The 14621-nt window shown below is 30.6% G+C and overlaps 1 protein-coding gene across 17 annotated transcripts in view; it reads right to left on the bottom strand.

Annotated features, from left to right (window-relative positions):
• Window positions 1-115: 115 nt before the first annotated feature.
• The window catches only part of LOC122633604 (heterogeneous nuclear ribonucleoprotein R), a 23194-nt gene continuing 8688 nt past the window's right edge, over window positions 116-14621 (bottom strand). For 6 of the 17 annotated variants that reach the window (XM_043821653.1, XM_043821654.1, XM_043821649.1 and 3 more), the window contains exons 5-13: window positions 14131-14266; window positions 9161-9366; window positions 8904-9053; window positions 8683-8828; window positions 8420-8535; window positions 6944-6958; window positions 5891-6039; window positions 1981-2146; window positions 116-388 (exon numbers count right to left, since the gene is read on the bottom strand). In XM_043821653.1, coding sequence (XP_043677588.1) covers window positions 129-388; window positions 1981-2146; window positions 5891-6039; window positions 6944-6958; window positions 8420-8535; window positions 8683-8828; window positions 8904-9053; window positions 9161-9366; window positions 14131-14266 — 1344 coding nt within the window. In that variant the 3' untranslated portion in view covers window positions 116-128. Of the gene's footprint in view, window positions 389-1980; window positions 2147-2627; window positions 2746-5890; window positions 6040-6943; window positions 6959-8419; window positions 8536-8682; window positions 8829-8903; window positions 9054-9160; window positions 9367-13204; window positions 13341-14130; window positions 14267-14621 lie in introns of those variants that run through there. The other 11 variants (XM_043821659.1, XM_043821657.1, XM_043821651.1 and 8 more) reach the window with 11 other exon arrangements.

The following is a 14621-nucleotide window of genomic DNA, read 5'->3' as shown; positions in this document are numbered from 1 at the left end:
TCTCTCTCTCTCTCTCTCTTTCTCTCTCTCCCTTTCGCACTTCCTTTCTATGTCGCTTGTGACGCGCTTTTTTTTGTTTATATCAATATACGTATGTTCGTGCGTATTCACTCACATACACGCAGAAGTTAGCTCCACGATTGATATGAGTCTTGATACCATTCATGATCGTCGCCAGAAACGCTGCCGAGCGCTGTAGATCTTCCTCCAAATCCTATGTCACCGCCGCCGCCGCCGCCACCACCACCACTGCCACCATTCACACTCGCCAATCCGTACGCATTGCCCAGTGGTTGTTGGGCGAGGGGTTGGTTTCCCCAGTTGCTCTGGAAGCGACGTTTAGATTCCCCCTGGTTCTGGTGACCCCCGTCAAATTTTCGTTTACCTGCTGTGAAACATAATATTTCTGTTATATCAATGATACCCACGTAATGATGTTGTTTATGATGTTGTCCCTAATAAAAAAAAAAAAAAAAAAAAAAAAAAAAAAAAAAAAAAAAATAGAAATAAAAAATAATAAATAAAAAAAAAAACAGAATTTTATACCTCTCAAGAGAAGCAACAAAGAAAATCATTCTTGATATTATTATTATTATTATTATTATTTACAGCAATTCAGACTTTTATTTTTTTACTTCAGAAATTTCCAAATTTTACTGAGTATCAATTTTTTCAAATATAACGCGAACAGGTTTTTGTAAATAATGAAAAAAAAGAAAAAAAAAAAAAAAGAAGAAAAATTATTTTGTTAATTAGAATCATATTGCCATATTACGAATAACTATATGATTCTAATTAATGGTTTTACGTTGTAAAATAAGATTGAATAATTTTGTTTTGTTAATGTAAAAATATAATTAGATTGTTATGTATATATACAACGACTAACCTAGATTCTTATCAACGTCGGATGGGTAGGACACAGGATGGAAGGAAAGCAGGATAAATCTTTTACTGTAATACGAATCATATGGAATTCCGTGATATTGAATAGAAACGTGCAATCATATTGAAATCAAAATATTATACGATTTTCATCAAAAGCATCTTGCGCTCATTGAAAATCTGTTCATTAGCAAATCTGTAAATGAAGAAAAAAACGCGAATAAAATTAGACATTATTTTTGAGTTATTTATAATCTTACTAAATTGCAAAGCTTGCGGGAGCTATTTTTAAACATAATCAAATGAAAGATTCAATGTGTCAATTTACTTGATAGGAGCTATTTATATAGCGATACATATTTTCTGTAAATTGTGCGATATATAAACAATATCAAAAACGTCCTTTTTTTTTTTTTTTTTTTTTTTTTTTTTTTTTTTTCATTGAATACAAAAATAATGAATAAATGTGCTATAGAATTTAATACTACTATATGTACGAGCATTGTACTACTTTGAACATATCAACTAACGTTTCTTTTGTAATCCTTATGCAAAGAAAAGATAAGAAAGACATAATCAATACAGTAGCAAACTAGCAAGAAGTGCTAATGCTGTAAGCTGTGAGAATATGCGAAATATGATATAAAATTAGTAATATAAGTAGTAATAATAGTTTTCGATACAAACGTATTACTATCCCTTTCTTATAACACATATAAACAAAATAAAATTTACATTTTCTTTAGAAACCGATGTAAATCTAAAAGGAACTGATTCATACCGATACAATATAGATATAGATATTAATTAACAGTAATTTGATAATAGATAAAATGGAAAACCTAACTTATATAAAAAGAAGAAGAGGATTAACAGAAAAAAGCAAGGAAGGAATAAATAATTCTAATGACGTTGATTAGAAAATAAATAAATAAAAAAAAGAAAGAAAGAAAGAAAGAAAGAAAGAAATACATTAATAAAACAATAAGATGGATTAAACAGAATACAAGATTAAACGAGAAGAAAGAATAAGTAAGTAAAGTTAATAAATATAAATTAAATAGATAAAAGATGATACATTGTGGAGATACAGACCATCCTCACCTGGTAAACTTCCCTTGGCGCGGACCCCCCCACGAGCGACCAGCCGCTGGACCCCACGGGCCCCTGTAGCTGCGGGGTTGCGTCCCCCCCTGACCGGCCCACGGGTTTGCAGGCCACCGATTCGGCCACGTGGCACTACTCCACGCCCACGCCCAGCCTGACCAAACAACACACCCAATTGTTACCCCTTCTGGTACTGATTGTTTCTCCAATTTCTTCCACTCACTTTTCCCTTTCTTAAAATTATCATTATGCATCTTTTCAACACCATCCCTATTATATTTCTGCATTTTATATGTATATCACATATATCATATATACAATAGTGACCCCATTTTTGAGTCTGACAATAAATATACGAAAATATATTAATATCCGGGCTCTAGAGATAAAGATAAAAAAGAGTCAGTCAGCTGTAATTTACAGCCGATCTGTTAAAAATAGTCTGTTTTATGCAATTATACCAATAGAGTGTATACACGCACGAATGATATATATACGCGTGTATGCACGCATCACTTATGAGAAAGACAGTGATAGTGAAATAGGTAAAAAGGTCATATGGTAGAGACAGATAGATAGAAGGGAAGAGAATGCGACAGGAAAAGAGCTCACCTAATAAACCAGGTCTTACTAACCAAATCTTTTTACATACAGCAGTAGAGTTAGCAGAGTTATCCAATGTAGTAAAGCGATAAAGCGAACTGTATTGGTTGGCGAAGAAACTTTAAGCGACACAACCTACTGCACTGGCAGCTAGAACAAAATTCAATCAAGGTATATTATAAGCGGCAGCAACAACGTTATAGCGGCGTGTTTTAAAGCGTAAGCAAATCAGCATATACTGAAGCAAAGCAAGAGCCGTGAGTCGTGTTACTGGTTACACTACCAGTTGTACACAATGTGTATATAATATATGTATATATACATATATACCTATATATGTAAATATTAATTTTTCATGTACATATATGAATATATATATATATATAGATATATACACATATATATTTGTATTCCCTTTTCTACCTATGGCCTGCCACACCAACAACGCACAACTCAGTGTACAATACAACGTGTTATAATAATATACAACAGCTTTTTAATATGATCAAAATATATCCAAATAGTTTTGATCATTCCTTTTTAGTTTATTCCAATACTGCCGTACACAACTTGCGAAAAACTTTTCCTCCTGCTATCAAATTGGCACATTGAATCAATTGGCTCTCATAGGACCCCAGTGAAGATCCACAAAACGTGATATGACACACAGCCGTTGGAACGGACGTTTATCCATGTGGTAGTTTCTCTACTGCTTTTTTTTTTTTTTTCTTGGAAACATACAATCTCAAACTCAGGCACCAAGGCACCTTACGACTTTTCCTGTAAGAAACTGTATTAAAAATGTTATCGAAGAAGTTCCTTTAATAAATACACATTTAAGCGTATATCAACATTCGACATCATTTTTATTGAACGTCTCGTCAACATAACGATATATATATATATATACCATAAGAGCATCTTTTTAAATCTTATCCACAAATGACTATAATAAAAACGTATCTTAGGTTCTTTCAAATAATTCAAAGTAGTTCATTTTAACTACTTTATACAGAGAATAGATGATAAACGCTATTGTGAAAAACATTATTTACATCATCTAATCTGCTATTTGAAGAAACGAAAATAACACGGTTGGGATAGTAATTAAGATAAACCTAAAGAAGATATGCAACCCTAACAAGACCTAAAAATCCGATCTATATATAATATATAAATTTCTAAACTTTGAACTTTATTGCTGTTCACCTATACTAGATTCAATCACAATAATGACACTTGTCTTTATATTTTCTCTCTCTCTCTCTCTCTCTCTCTCTCTCTCTCTCTCCCTCTCTCTCTCTCTTTCTCTTTTCAATACATAATTTAACATTAATTGAAATGACTATACGTGGAAAAAAAAACCTTGCTTTTTGTATTTATTTAACAACAATGTATGTACAAGTAACGACTAGCAGCTTCTAAGACTTTCTTAAAAGTAGTGAGACATGCAAGGGATTTAATCCCTTACATAGAGAATGTAGAATAATGTAGTACATGTACAGTGATAAAAGGCAAAACAACCTTGTCACGAAGAAAGCATGTAATAAAAACGAACCCTAATGAGAAAAATAAAAAAAAAAAAGGAAAAAAAAAAGAAAAATAAATAAAGAAAAATAAAAAAGAAAAAGAAAATGAAAAAGAAAAGAAAAAGAATTAAAATGAAATAAAATTTTTAATAAAATTGCAAAAATAACTATTCTGACAGAATGTCGATTACGTGTGATCGAAACGTGTGAAAAGAAAAAAAAAAAAAAATAAAATAAAATAAATAAATAAATAAATAAAACGAAAATTAAAACGATGCTGCACATGAACAGGCCACGAGAATATATGAATAATATGATCATCGAACAAATTTGAAAAGCGACTAGCTACAACGTAACCATGACACGAGGAACACAGCAGCATCATCGAATATAAACACATAACTCAGTGCATTTTGCGTTGCCGCATTAGTGAGACTGCCAAGAGAAAAAGTTGATCGCAATCAATATATAACAATGATGGTACAATTGTAATGGTGTTCACAGGGCGCCCAAGTGCTCCCTTATGGTATTTGGATAACCCTGCAACTTGACATAGAAAAGTATATCATATCCGAGCCACGAGACGCAACGTCGCTGCTCTATTAATTATTATTATTATTATTATTATTATATTATTATTATTATGATTATTAGCAAAAAGAAATATCAACCGAAGTTTTCTTTTTTTTTTTTCTTTCTTTCGATATATAGATACGGAGTTTTAGATGACAACTATATATTATAATATATATAATATATATGCATATATATGCATATATATGTATATATAACGAGCTCCTGTGTAGAATGGGTTAATAATGCCTACATCTGGAATTCTGCTGAAATTGATAGTAATGTGGTGGGGTAGTGTTAGGGAACCCTGCAACACTAAAAGACGCTCGACGAAAGGACAGACATAAAATTCACAAGGTGTCTTCTTCATTTTTCAGTATTCACTTTAACTTGTCTCTCTCTCTCTTTCTTTTTTTTTTTCTTTTCTTTTCTTTTCTTTCTAAGATTTGTTGTTCTAAATGCTTTTCCCGGCTGGACTTTGGTTGAAATTTAGAATGGGTCTACCATGGCTCAGATATGATTTGCAAGCAATTTGACAGTGGCAATGTGTTCGGATTAGGAGGATACGTTAGCGATCGAAGTGCTGGAATATTAGTAGTTGATATGCGTTAGGGTCTAGCAGGATTTAATACAATGCACTCACAGTGGACTATTAATAGCTTTTTTGTTTTTCGTTTTTTTTTCTTTTTTCATATTTCTCTTAATATGGTTACTTTTATGCTCCTTTCTAAATGCTTGTGTATGTTCTTTTCTTTTTCTTTTCTTTTATATTTTTGTTTTGGATCGTAAAAGCTGGAGAATGATTGCTACTATTGATAATATATATATATATATATAAATATATATATATATACACACATATACATACATATATATATATATATATACATATACTGTGGATGCAATGCATTTGATGTTATATAAATTAAAGTTAATTCCAAGTGTACATATCCCTGCATTAGTAGTGAGTTTCATATATAGCTAGGCACTTATCAGTTAGCCAGAGTTAATTACACGCTCAGACAAAATGTTGGGCTGGGGGTAGTAATATCTGGGCAAAAGTAGTAAAGTGGATATACAATAACGCTAGGAGTCCGCGAACACTGTGCCACAATCAAACTACCGCTGATATATCAAAGTAATATGATTCAAGAACAAAAACGACTTTAGAACCATTAAAAAAGGCGACCCACCGGTTGAGGCTGCCTGCCTCTCCCTCTGGCAGGTGGCGGAGGCGGCGCATAATCGAAATAGCAATCTTCGTATCGAAAATAGTCATCGTAATATGGATCACTGTAGCCACCTCGATAATCCCCATAACCGTAATAGTCGTAATCATAATCTATAAAAACACACATTACAAATAGACCCAAATTTAGCCACGATATATCCAATTAGCAACTTACTCAAGTAATGCTGTTTTATGTAATAAAGGCATGCCGGGAAAAGATAATTTTGAAATACTAAATAGAAAATAATGCAATCGCATTGTTCTGCGATTCTTTCAATAATATAATAACAATGACAACAATGATAATAATATTAAAAATAAAAAAAAAATAAAAAATAAAAAATAGAAACAAATATTAAAGAACTAAGAAACCTATTAACGAACTATAACAAAACTTAGTTGCAAATCTCCACGCGAGAAACTTTGCAATGATTACCCTACCACCATCACATATCCTGAGAATATATGTATATTGCACAGATCATCGAAAATTGAATGAATTATTTATAAATATATATATATATGTATATACATATATATATATATATCCGTCAATCAGAGATTTTTAAATGAACGATCAATAATATTAGTAACTTTCTTCATTCTGGCTTAATTTATCCTACTTATGAAAAACGTTTATCCAATCATATGTTAAATGTAAAGTGCTATAAAGGAATGTATTGTAAATGATCAGTGCACATTAAAGCATTGAAAGTGTACTGTGTATACAGCATTATTATATGGAGGGACGTCGATTTAATGCGTACAGATAGTAGAGCATACAAATCTGTTAAATTTCAATAAAGAATATATATACGTACGTATATATATTCTTTTTTAGATTGCACTTAGATGTATGTATGTATTATTTAACACTTCGAAAAACGAAAATGATTTTCGATGACCTTATACTGTACGTTTAGATTGGTTATAAGTCAACATAAAAAGAGAAAGTACACAAGACTACCAATGATACTCTACAATGATGCATTCATCATTCAACACCGCGGCTTACCTATTTCCTTGAGAGCTGTAAACAGATTTTTTAATTGATGATGCATACACAGTTAAGAAAGTACACACGCTCACATAAATGAGATAGGGCAAAAAGATCAAATTTCCCTGGCAATGCGCGGGATTGTACACTGTCACAAAATAACTGTCACTCTAGGGCACCATACGAAATAGAAAACAAACAATACACATGCAATTATTCTTTTGGTAAAACAGAAAACAGGTGTCACAGGAAGTGGTAGTGGTAAGGCAATGAGGTGATCCTATTATAGTGCTAAGCACACACTTATACATTCATATGTATTTATATATACATATGTATGTAAATAAGATATATAGAAATATTGCATACATAAATTTTTAATATACTTAATATCACTCATCAAGCATTGTATAATTTAAGTAAATAAACATCCTTTTGTAAATGAAATAAAAAAGTAATAATAATATAATTATAAAGATAAATAGGCTCAGACTAAATCATTATAACTGATGATGATAACATTACAATAAAATAAATTTGGATGACATAAACTAATTATATTATCTGAGCACTTTCTCACTACAACCTTATTAGATATATTCCAGTACGGAAGTTATTTTATTGGTATGATAAGAAATTACGACGGGACAAATTACACTAATCTCTCTCGTTAATTTGCTGCACGTACTAAAATTTTGAAATTTTTAATTTACTTAAAGTATTGAAAGCAATCAACCATACATTTTTCAATGCATTTACTGCAGAATAAATACTATTGGAATAATAGGAAAAGGAAAAAGTTGTGGTCGAGGAAATATATATATATATATATATATATAAAACTTAGTATTAGAAATGTTGAATAAATATTTGTCTTTCACGCATAGGAAAGAGCCTATCATGCGTGTAAAGCCAAAGGTCTGTAGTGAGATAGTGAAAAATCCCCAAAAGCATGCGGGATATTTCAATTAAATATATCATATCAAAAATATTGGTATATTTGAGTATTATTCTGTCTGAAATAAAAAATATTATAACATTCGGCACACGTGTAAAAATTTTATAAAATTATGTTCTTGAGTTCTTTATCAAAGTTTTATATCATGATCTTTACTGCATGTATATAGTATTATAAAGGAAACTATTCAATTTGAATGATGTTATTGGTAAGAAAATTTTCATTTGTTATATCAAACTAAGTATAAATAATATTCACACACTTGATACAACAATTCTCTTTTCAGTGCTTTGCAAACATAATAAAACAATTATTGCAATTTAAGCTTGTTGCATAGAATTTTATCAAAACGTTTTTGTAAAATATTAAAAATTGTGTAATTATTTTGATAACATACATATATGTTAAACAGTAATGAGGATATTTAAGTTTTGCAGAAATACTCTTGTGTATTTTACACGTTAATAGTGAATAGGTTAACACAGAAATTCTTGAAATTAATGAATAAATAATCGTTAATAGCAAATAGTACTTACCATAATCGCCTCGTCCCATTTGTCCACGCATACCTGCACCAGTGCCTCTAGGACCTTGTCCAGGACCACGAACTGGCATTGGGCCTCCCATCATGCCTGGATGGGATGGAGACCCTCTATAAAAAAAAAAAAAAATAAAAAAGAAAGAAAATAAATAAATAATATAACGATGTTATATCTGCTTTAATAATCATAGGAGATACTTTTTACTGAAATAAAATAAAGATTAAAGTATAACACAAATCGAAGAAATAATATCTTACCCGCCACGACTTTGCAATGATTGCATCATTCTTCGTTCCCTTGCTCGAAGAATTTCTTCTTTCTTCTTTTTATCAGATGGAGGCTTAGCTAGTGAAATTTCTATACGCGAACCACCAATTTCTATACCGTTTAACTCGTTCATCGCCTAAAATGTCATGTAATTATTTTTAATTTTTATCTTATATACCAATGATAACATTAACAGAAACATCAATATTACCTTTACAGCATTATCCCTGTCTTCAAAATGCACAAAAGCGTAGTCCTTAATTTTCTTAACTCTTTCAATTTTTCCATATTGCTCGAAACATTCTTTTAACTTTTCTTCTGAACAATCTTGCGTTAAATTTTTTACATATAACACTCGTACCTGAAAAATAATTATACACGTACATCATTTCAATTCGCAAATCATTTTAAGAAATCACAAACAAAGACTATAAAATAACGAGATTAAAGGTATCTATTGTAACATACTTTGGACATTGTTAATTCATCGGGCTCTTCCTGTGGATCAGCCCAATCAACTATGATATCACAGCCCCAGACCTTGATGCGACCAGTGCTTAGTCTTCGTTTTGCTAATGAGGCTGCTTTATGAGATTCATATTCTAGAAAGCAGAAACCTCTGTTCTTCTTTTTGTCATCTGGTGAACTGTAGATAATCACCTCGGTCAGGCCCGCTGTATGGTGAGAAATCATACAAAACGTATATAAGGTTCATATAAAAAATAAAAAAAAAAAAAAAATAAAAAAATAATAAAAAAATAAAAAAAAATAAATAAAAAGGGGGGAAAATAGAGAAATATAATGAAATAAATAAAACTACTCAAACGAAAAACAGAAACTGTACCAAAATACAAGGAATAGGCCGAAAATTTTATTATATTTTTAAATATAATAAAAGACGTAATTATATAAAAAGCAACATAATTTTAAAATTGCGTTAAACGTCATATAAATAGAAGGAATTTTGTTTCTGTATTTAAAAAAAAAAAGTCGATTTTAGGCAAGTTTAGAATTATTTGATTTAGAATAAACATAATAGAGAACTTAATTGTTACAATGTAACAACATCAAATATCAACTGAAAAATTCAACAAATTTAACTAAGTTACCATATTATCTTGAAAAACTCTACACTAAAAAGCTATGTAAAACACCACACCTATGAAAATATACTTTACATTGTATCATACTTTGAACTAAATAAAAAAATTTGTATCATGTAATTCCTGCTACATAAATCGTTACCTTTAGCTATAAATTAGAGTTGATATTAATTTACAAAATGACATATTTTCACAATCGTAGAAATACATATTTATATATGAGGCAAGAGAACATTATAACAACATTATTAATATTTATATTACCAGATGATTATCATTATTAATATTCGGGATTTAATGGAAAATAAGATAAGAATTAAATTTACTTTACTAACCGAATTATATTAGAAAAATCCTTCTTTCTAAATCATCAAAAAATCATGATATAAATTAATCATCATATAAATGTTGAATGTCCCATATTAAAATATATAAAAAATCTTAAGTATGTACTCTGTACAGAATAATCATAGATATTTATATATATATATATATAAAAAAAAAAAAAACATCGACTGCATATTGTGCATGAAAATGAAGACATGTTATTATTACTATTTAGTTCTTATACCACACATTGATTTCCACATAATAATTTAGTAACTTAACATTAGTGTGACCTGCAGTAATTATTTGATTAGACCTCGACTTTAACTACTATTTATATTATTTCTTTTTTGTTTTTTAAAAACAGAATAATTTGTGCTTTTGGTTTACGATTTGAATCTTCAGAATGTAAGAAAAAGAGCTCAAGATTTATTACAGACAATTAACTTTATGGAGAGTTAAAGTACTCATGCGAAATAATTTGCCTAAACATGAATATGAGCAAAAGAGATGGTTAAGATCTGTTTCCATAACTGTATGTATCTTGAATTTGACTACTAGTTCGATTATTGTATTATAAACTATTTTTCACAGATAAAGCCTAAAAATATTAGAAAGTTAATCTTTTTATCATTTTACTATACTAAACTCATATTGCTTTATAACACAAACACAAAGCCATAAAATTGTGGGTTGAAAGATAGCACACTAAACTGCGAAGATATTGTTCAATTAACTACAAAAGGAAAGATTGCAAGCTCCATATATAACCTTTCAGAATATTCTGTAGAATTTTACCACTACGTCGAAAACACCCCAAATTTTTCATCAGTAACTTGTCATATTTAATTCAATACACAAATTTTAAAAACCCATGACTGATAATGCAGGTTAAATATTTTGAATGTATCATTAAGTACAAAAATGTCTTTTCATGCTATTAGAATTTTCATGCACCGCACTGATTGAATTAAATACTCAAAATATCTACCACGCTGGAATTAAAGTCCTTCCCATATATCCCACATGTTTTACACAATGTGGTAATATTATTAAACAAAAATCAACAATCTTATCACTAACAAATGTTGAATAATTCTCACTATGAATATACATAGATTATAGTAGAAATACAAAAATATTTTGTACTAACTTATATAAAAGCAAGGTATTAGTCTTTCAAAGAAATCCTGATTCAATTTAAATTCTTCGAAATAAACTATGTATTACCAAGGTGAGAACAAAATACAGCTATCAATGATAGTAGTTTTACTAAGTCTTCCTTTACTCAAATGAATTGTTAAATAGAAATTACACTTGTGTGAAAGTTAAATTAATTAGTGTAACCATTTCTGCAAGATGGCTCACTTCTCCTTCCTCTCAGTTTAAAAGCTTTACTACTATTTGGATAACAAGGCACCTTACACAAACAAAATTTCATATTATGTTTAAGCATAATCCTTAAAATTTTCATTAAATACCTGATACGAATATTTATAAAATACAGAAAGCGTCGATTAAGTAAGCGTCAAAGTAAGATCAATAAACATAGTTGAAAGATAATATTTTATATAAGATTTTATAATAATGATAAGTTCACAGATGCCTTGCATCCATTAATTTATAATATAAAATGCTTAAAAAGAAAGTGATTGATAGATTCATTCCTATGCCTCATTATATTGTGTTCGGCCCTTTCCTTTTATATATTATTTTTTTTTTTAGATCTCCTCTCTGTGTCCAGATTTTGAGATTTCATGCAAGATACATACATACTCTCGCTCATACTCACTCACATACGCACACCGACACGCACACGCAGAATATAGTCACGAATAAAAATTATGCTTCAATTTACTCATCTTGAAAAAAAAAAAAAAAGAAAAAGAAAGAAAAAAAGGAAAAAAGAAAGAAAAAAAAGAAAAAAAGAAAGGAAAAAAAAAAGAAAAAAAAATATACACCATTCATACAAACTTCAACGTGAAACCAACAACTCTGCATTAAGGAAATAAATTTAATCATCCACGATATGCAATTGTGCTCCTATGCGAAATTTTGCTAAATTATTTTATAAGTGTACTATGGATATTATGTAGGATACGATGACTGTATTATCGTTTAACTAGATCTGTGAACCATACGCCATACTTTGACAAAACAATATCACATATGTCCCAAAACCAATTAAATGCCTAAACTGTACTTATATTTTCCCAGAAGAAATAAAACAATATGAACATCGTTTTTAGTAGGATTAATTATCTATATATGGGCTCTTTTTATTAAACACATACTGGATTCAGGAAATATGACTTCAATGAATTGGACTTCTATGAAAACACGAAATCTATATTTTTATATTTAAACATTGCTAATATTTTTATGCGACATTCATGAATGTTATGAGTGATAAAAAAAGATAGATATGATAGATGAAAAGAAAAGAAAAGAAAGAAAAAAAAAAACAACCAAAAGCATAGTCACGTGTTGTTTAGCTAGTTATAAACAATATTTGTTCGTTGCTTTAAAAAAGAAATCAATAGTTTGTAATTATTGTACGACGTATTCCTATTATTTTTAGAATAATTTTGGACAGCTTCAAGAATATAAAGTTGTCTTATTCCCTTGGTTGTGGGACATTTTGTATTAAAAATTTTTCTCTCAAATATTTTATCCATATTCACAATGTATATAAGAAATGAATGATATACCAATAAAGAAATTATTAATTTCATACTTGAAGAGTTCACATTTAGCTTAAAAATAAATTTAGGTAAGTGTTATGAAGGTAGATTTTTTTTTTTTTTTTTTTTTTTTTTTTTTTTTTTACCAGCATTACCACACTGAAAAGTATATAAACCTTTCAAAATCGAATAAAAATTTAGTATTAAAAATACCGATTTGTTCAATTTTGTGATTATATAGTAATGCAAGAGGGCTAGACTTGACCCACCTGGCACCTCTGCTACGAGAACTGGATCAAGACACCCAATCATTAATATATAAATATTTGTCCCTTCATCTCTCCCACAGAACTTCATTTGGTTACTGCTTGCTGATTTAAGGACAATTGTCAACTTACGTGCGTGCTTTGTAAACTCTTCGAACAAGTCATCTCGGTCTCGATTCTTTGGAATATTTCCCACAAACAAGCGGTGATTGTTATAAGATACGGTAACACCAATCTTTTTCCCTTTCCGAATCTCATAATCATTCAGCTGTAAGAATAATGTGGAAGGAGAGTGCCAATTAAGCTTGCCTTTTATAATTTCACCTGCTTATTGGCTGTCTGAATGTGGGATTTCATGAAGCGACCTTCAGGGAGATTGTACAGAGGACTAATGAAAATTTTATGGGACTACAGGATGGAAATAAGTTCGAGGATTGATATTATACAGGGTGGGTGGGAGTGCCTGTCCGTTTGTTAGCGAGTCAAACGCCCCAGCGGTCCACGCAGGTCTCCCATACCCCCATGCTTGAGGCTTAGTCATGAATCACATTTGCATATTGCGAATTGCAATAACACAGCACAGCATTTTTTTCGTAGATTCAAAGAAATTCTTAATCTAATGTATAGCTTCCACATTTTCTCTTTCCATTTCCTCGCCTCTTTTTGAACCTTCCCAAAGAGAAGGCAAAGAAGCACTATATAAGTTCGATGAAGTAACCAGATGCAGAAAGTGGGAATGAGGTGGCAGATGGATAGTAAGGTTCCGCGTGTATAGTAGGAAGCAGATAACTCATAACTCAACCTAAATATGCGAGGAAAGAAGACTTGGACCAGAGAGGTGTTACTGTTCACTAATAAACCGAGAGGCAAGGAGACTGACCAGATCTGAAGGTGCCGCAGGTTTTGTAGATCACACAGTCGCATGATCGTTTGGATGCTCCATAGTTCCATACCATCTACAACCACTACTTAAAAGCTACCACTCTTAAGTTACAATACAGGTAGACAGGTAGGTATAGGTAGGTAGGTAGGTACACACTCCTCGAATTTCACTTTACCTGTTAATTTACCAAATTCCTCCAGGATCTCCTCTTTGCCTTTTGACTTTGGTATGTTCCCCACGAAAAGTCGTAGATTAGGAACGCTAATGTTTACTTTCAGATTCTTGCCGGGTTTTATTTCGTGATTATCGAGCTGTGGGATGAAGAAAACAGACACATGCCTAATTTTGTTCCAATGATACAATTTGAGTGGTTAAGTAATTACGACAAATGGTAGAATTTGGGAAGAATTTCAAAATGTGCAATTTAGTAAAGAAATTAACATGGCGTAGATCCATGAAAGCGAGAAAGTGGCATGCGCTTTGTCGCTCGAGTCTTCACAATATAGGAAACCGGCGTTCATGTGCTCCTGTAAACAAATTTTAAGCCTACCAATTTTTTTTTTAAATTTTGTTACAAAAATTGTCACTGTCCAATGAGTTTGACCAATTAGTAAATATACCCCTAACCAATTAGACTTCAAAAGACATAGTTTTTTTTTTTTTTTT

Source organism: Vespula pensylvanica, chromosome 12, assembly GCF_014466175.1.
Source record: "Vespula pensylvanica isolate Volc-1 chromosome 12, ASM1446617v1, whole genome shotgun sequence".
In the NCBI taxonomy this organism is placed as follows: Eukaryota; Metazoa; Arthropoda; class Insecta; order Hymenoptera; family Vespidae; genus Vespula; species Vespula pensylvanica.
The sequence above is the reverse complement of the archived record's forward strand: the minus strand, read 5'-3'. Positions and strand labels throughout refer to the sequence as shown.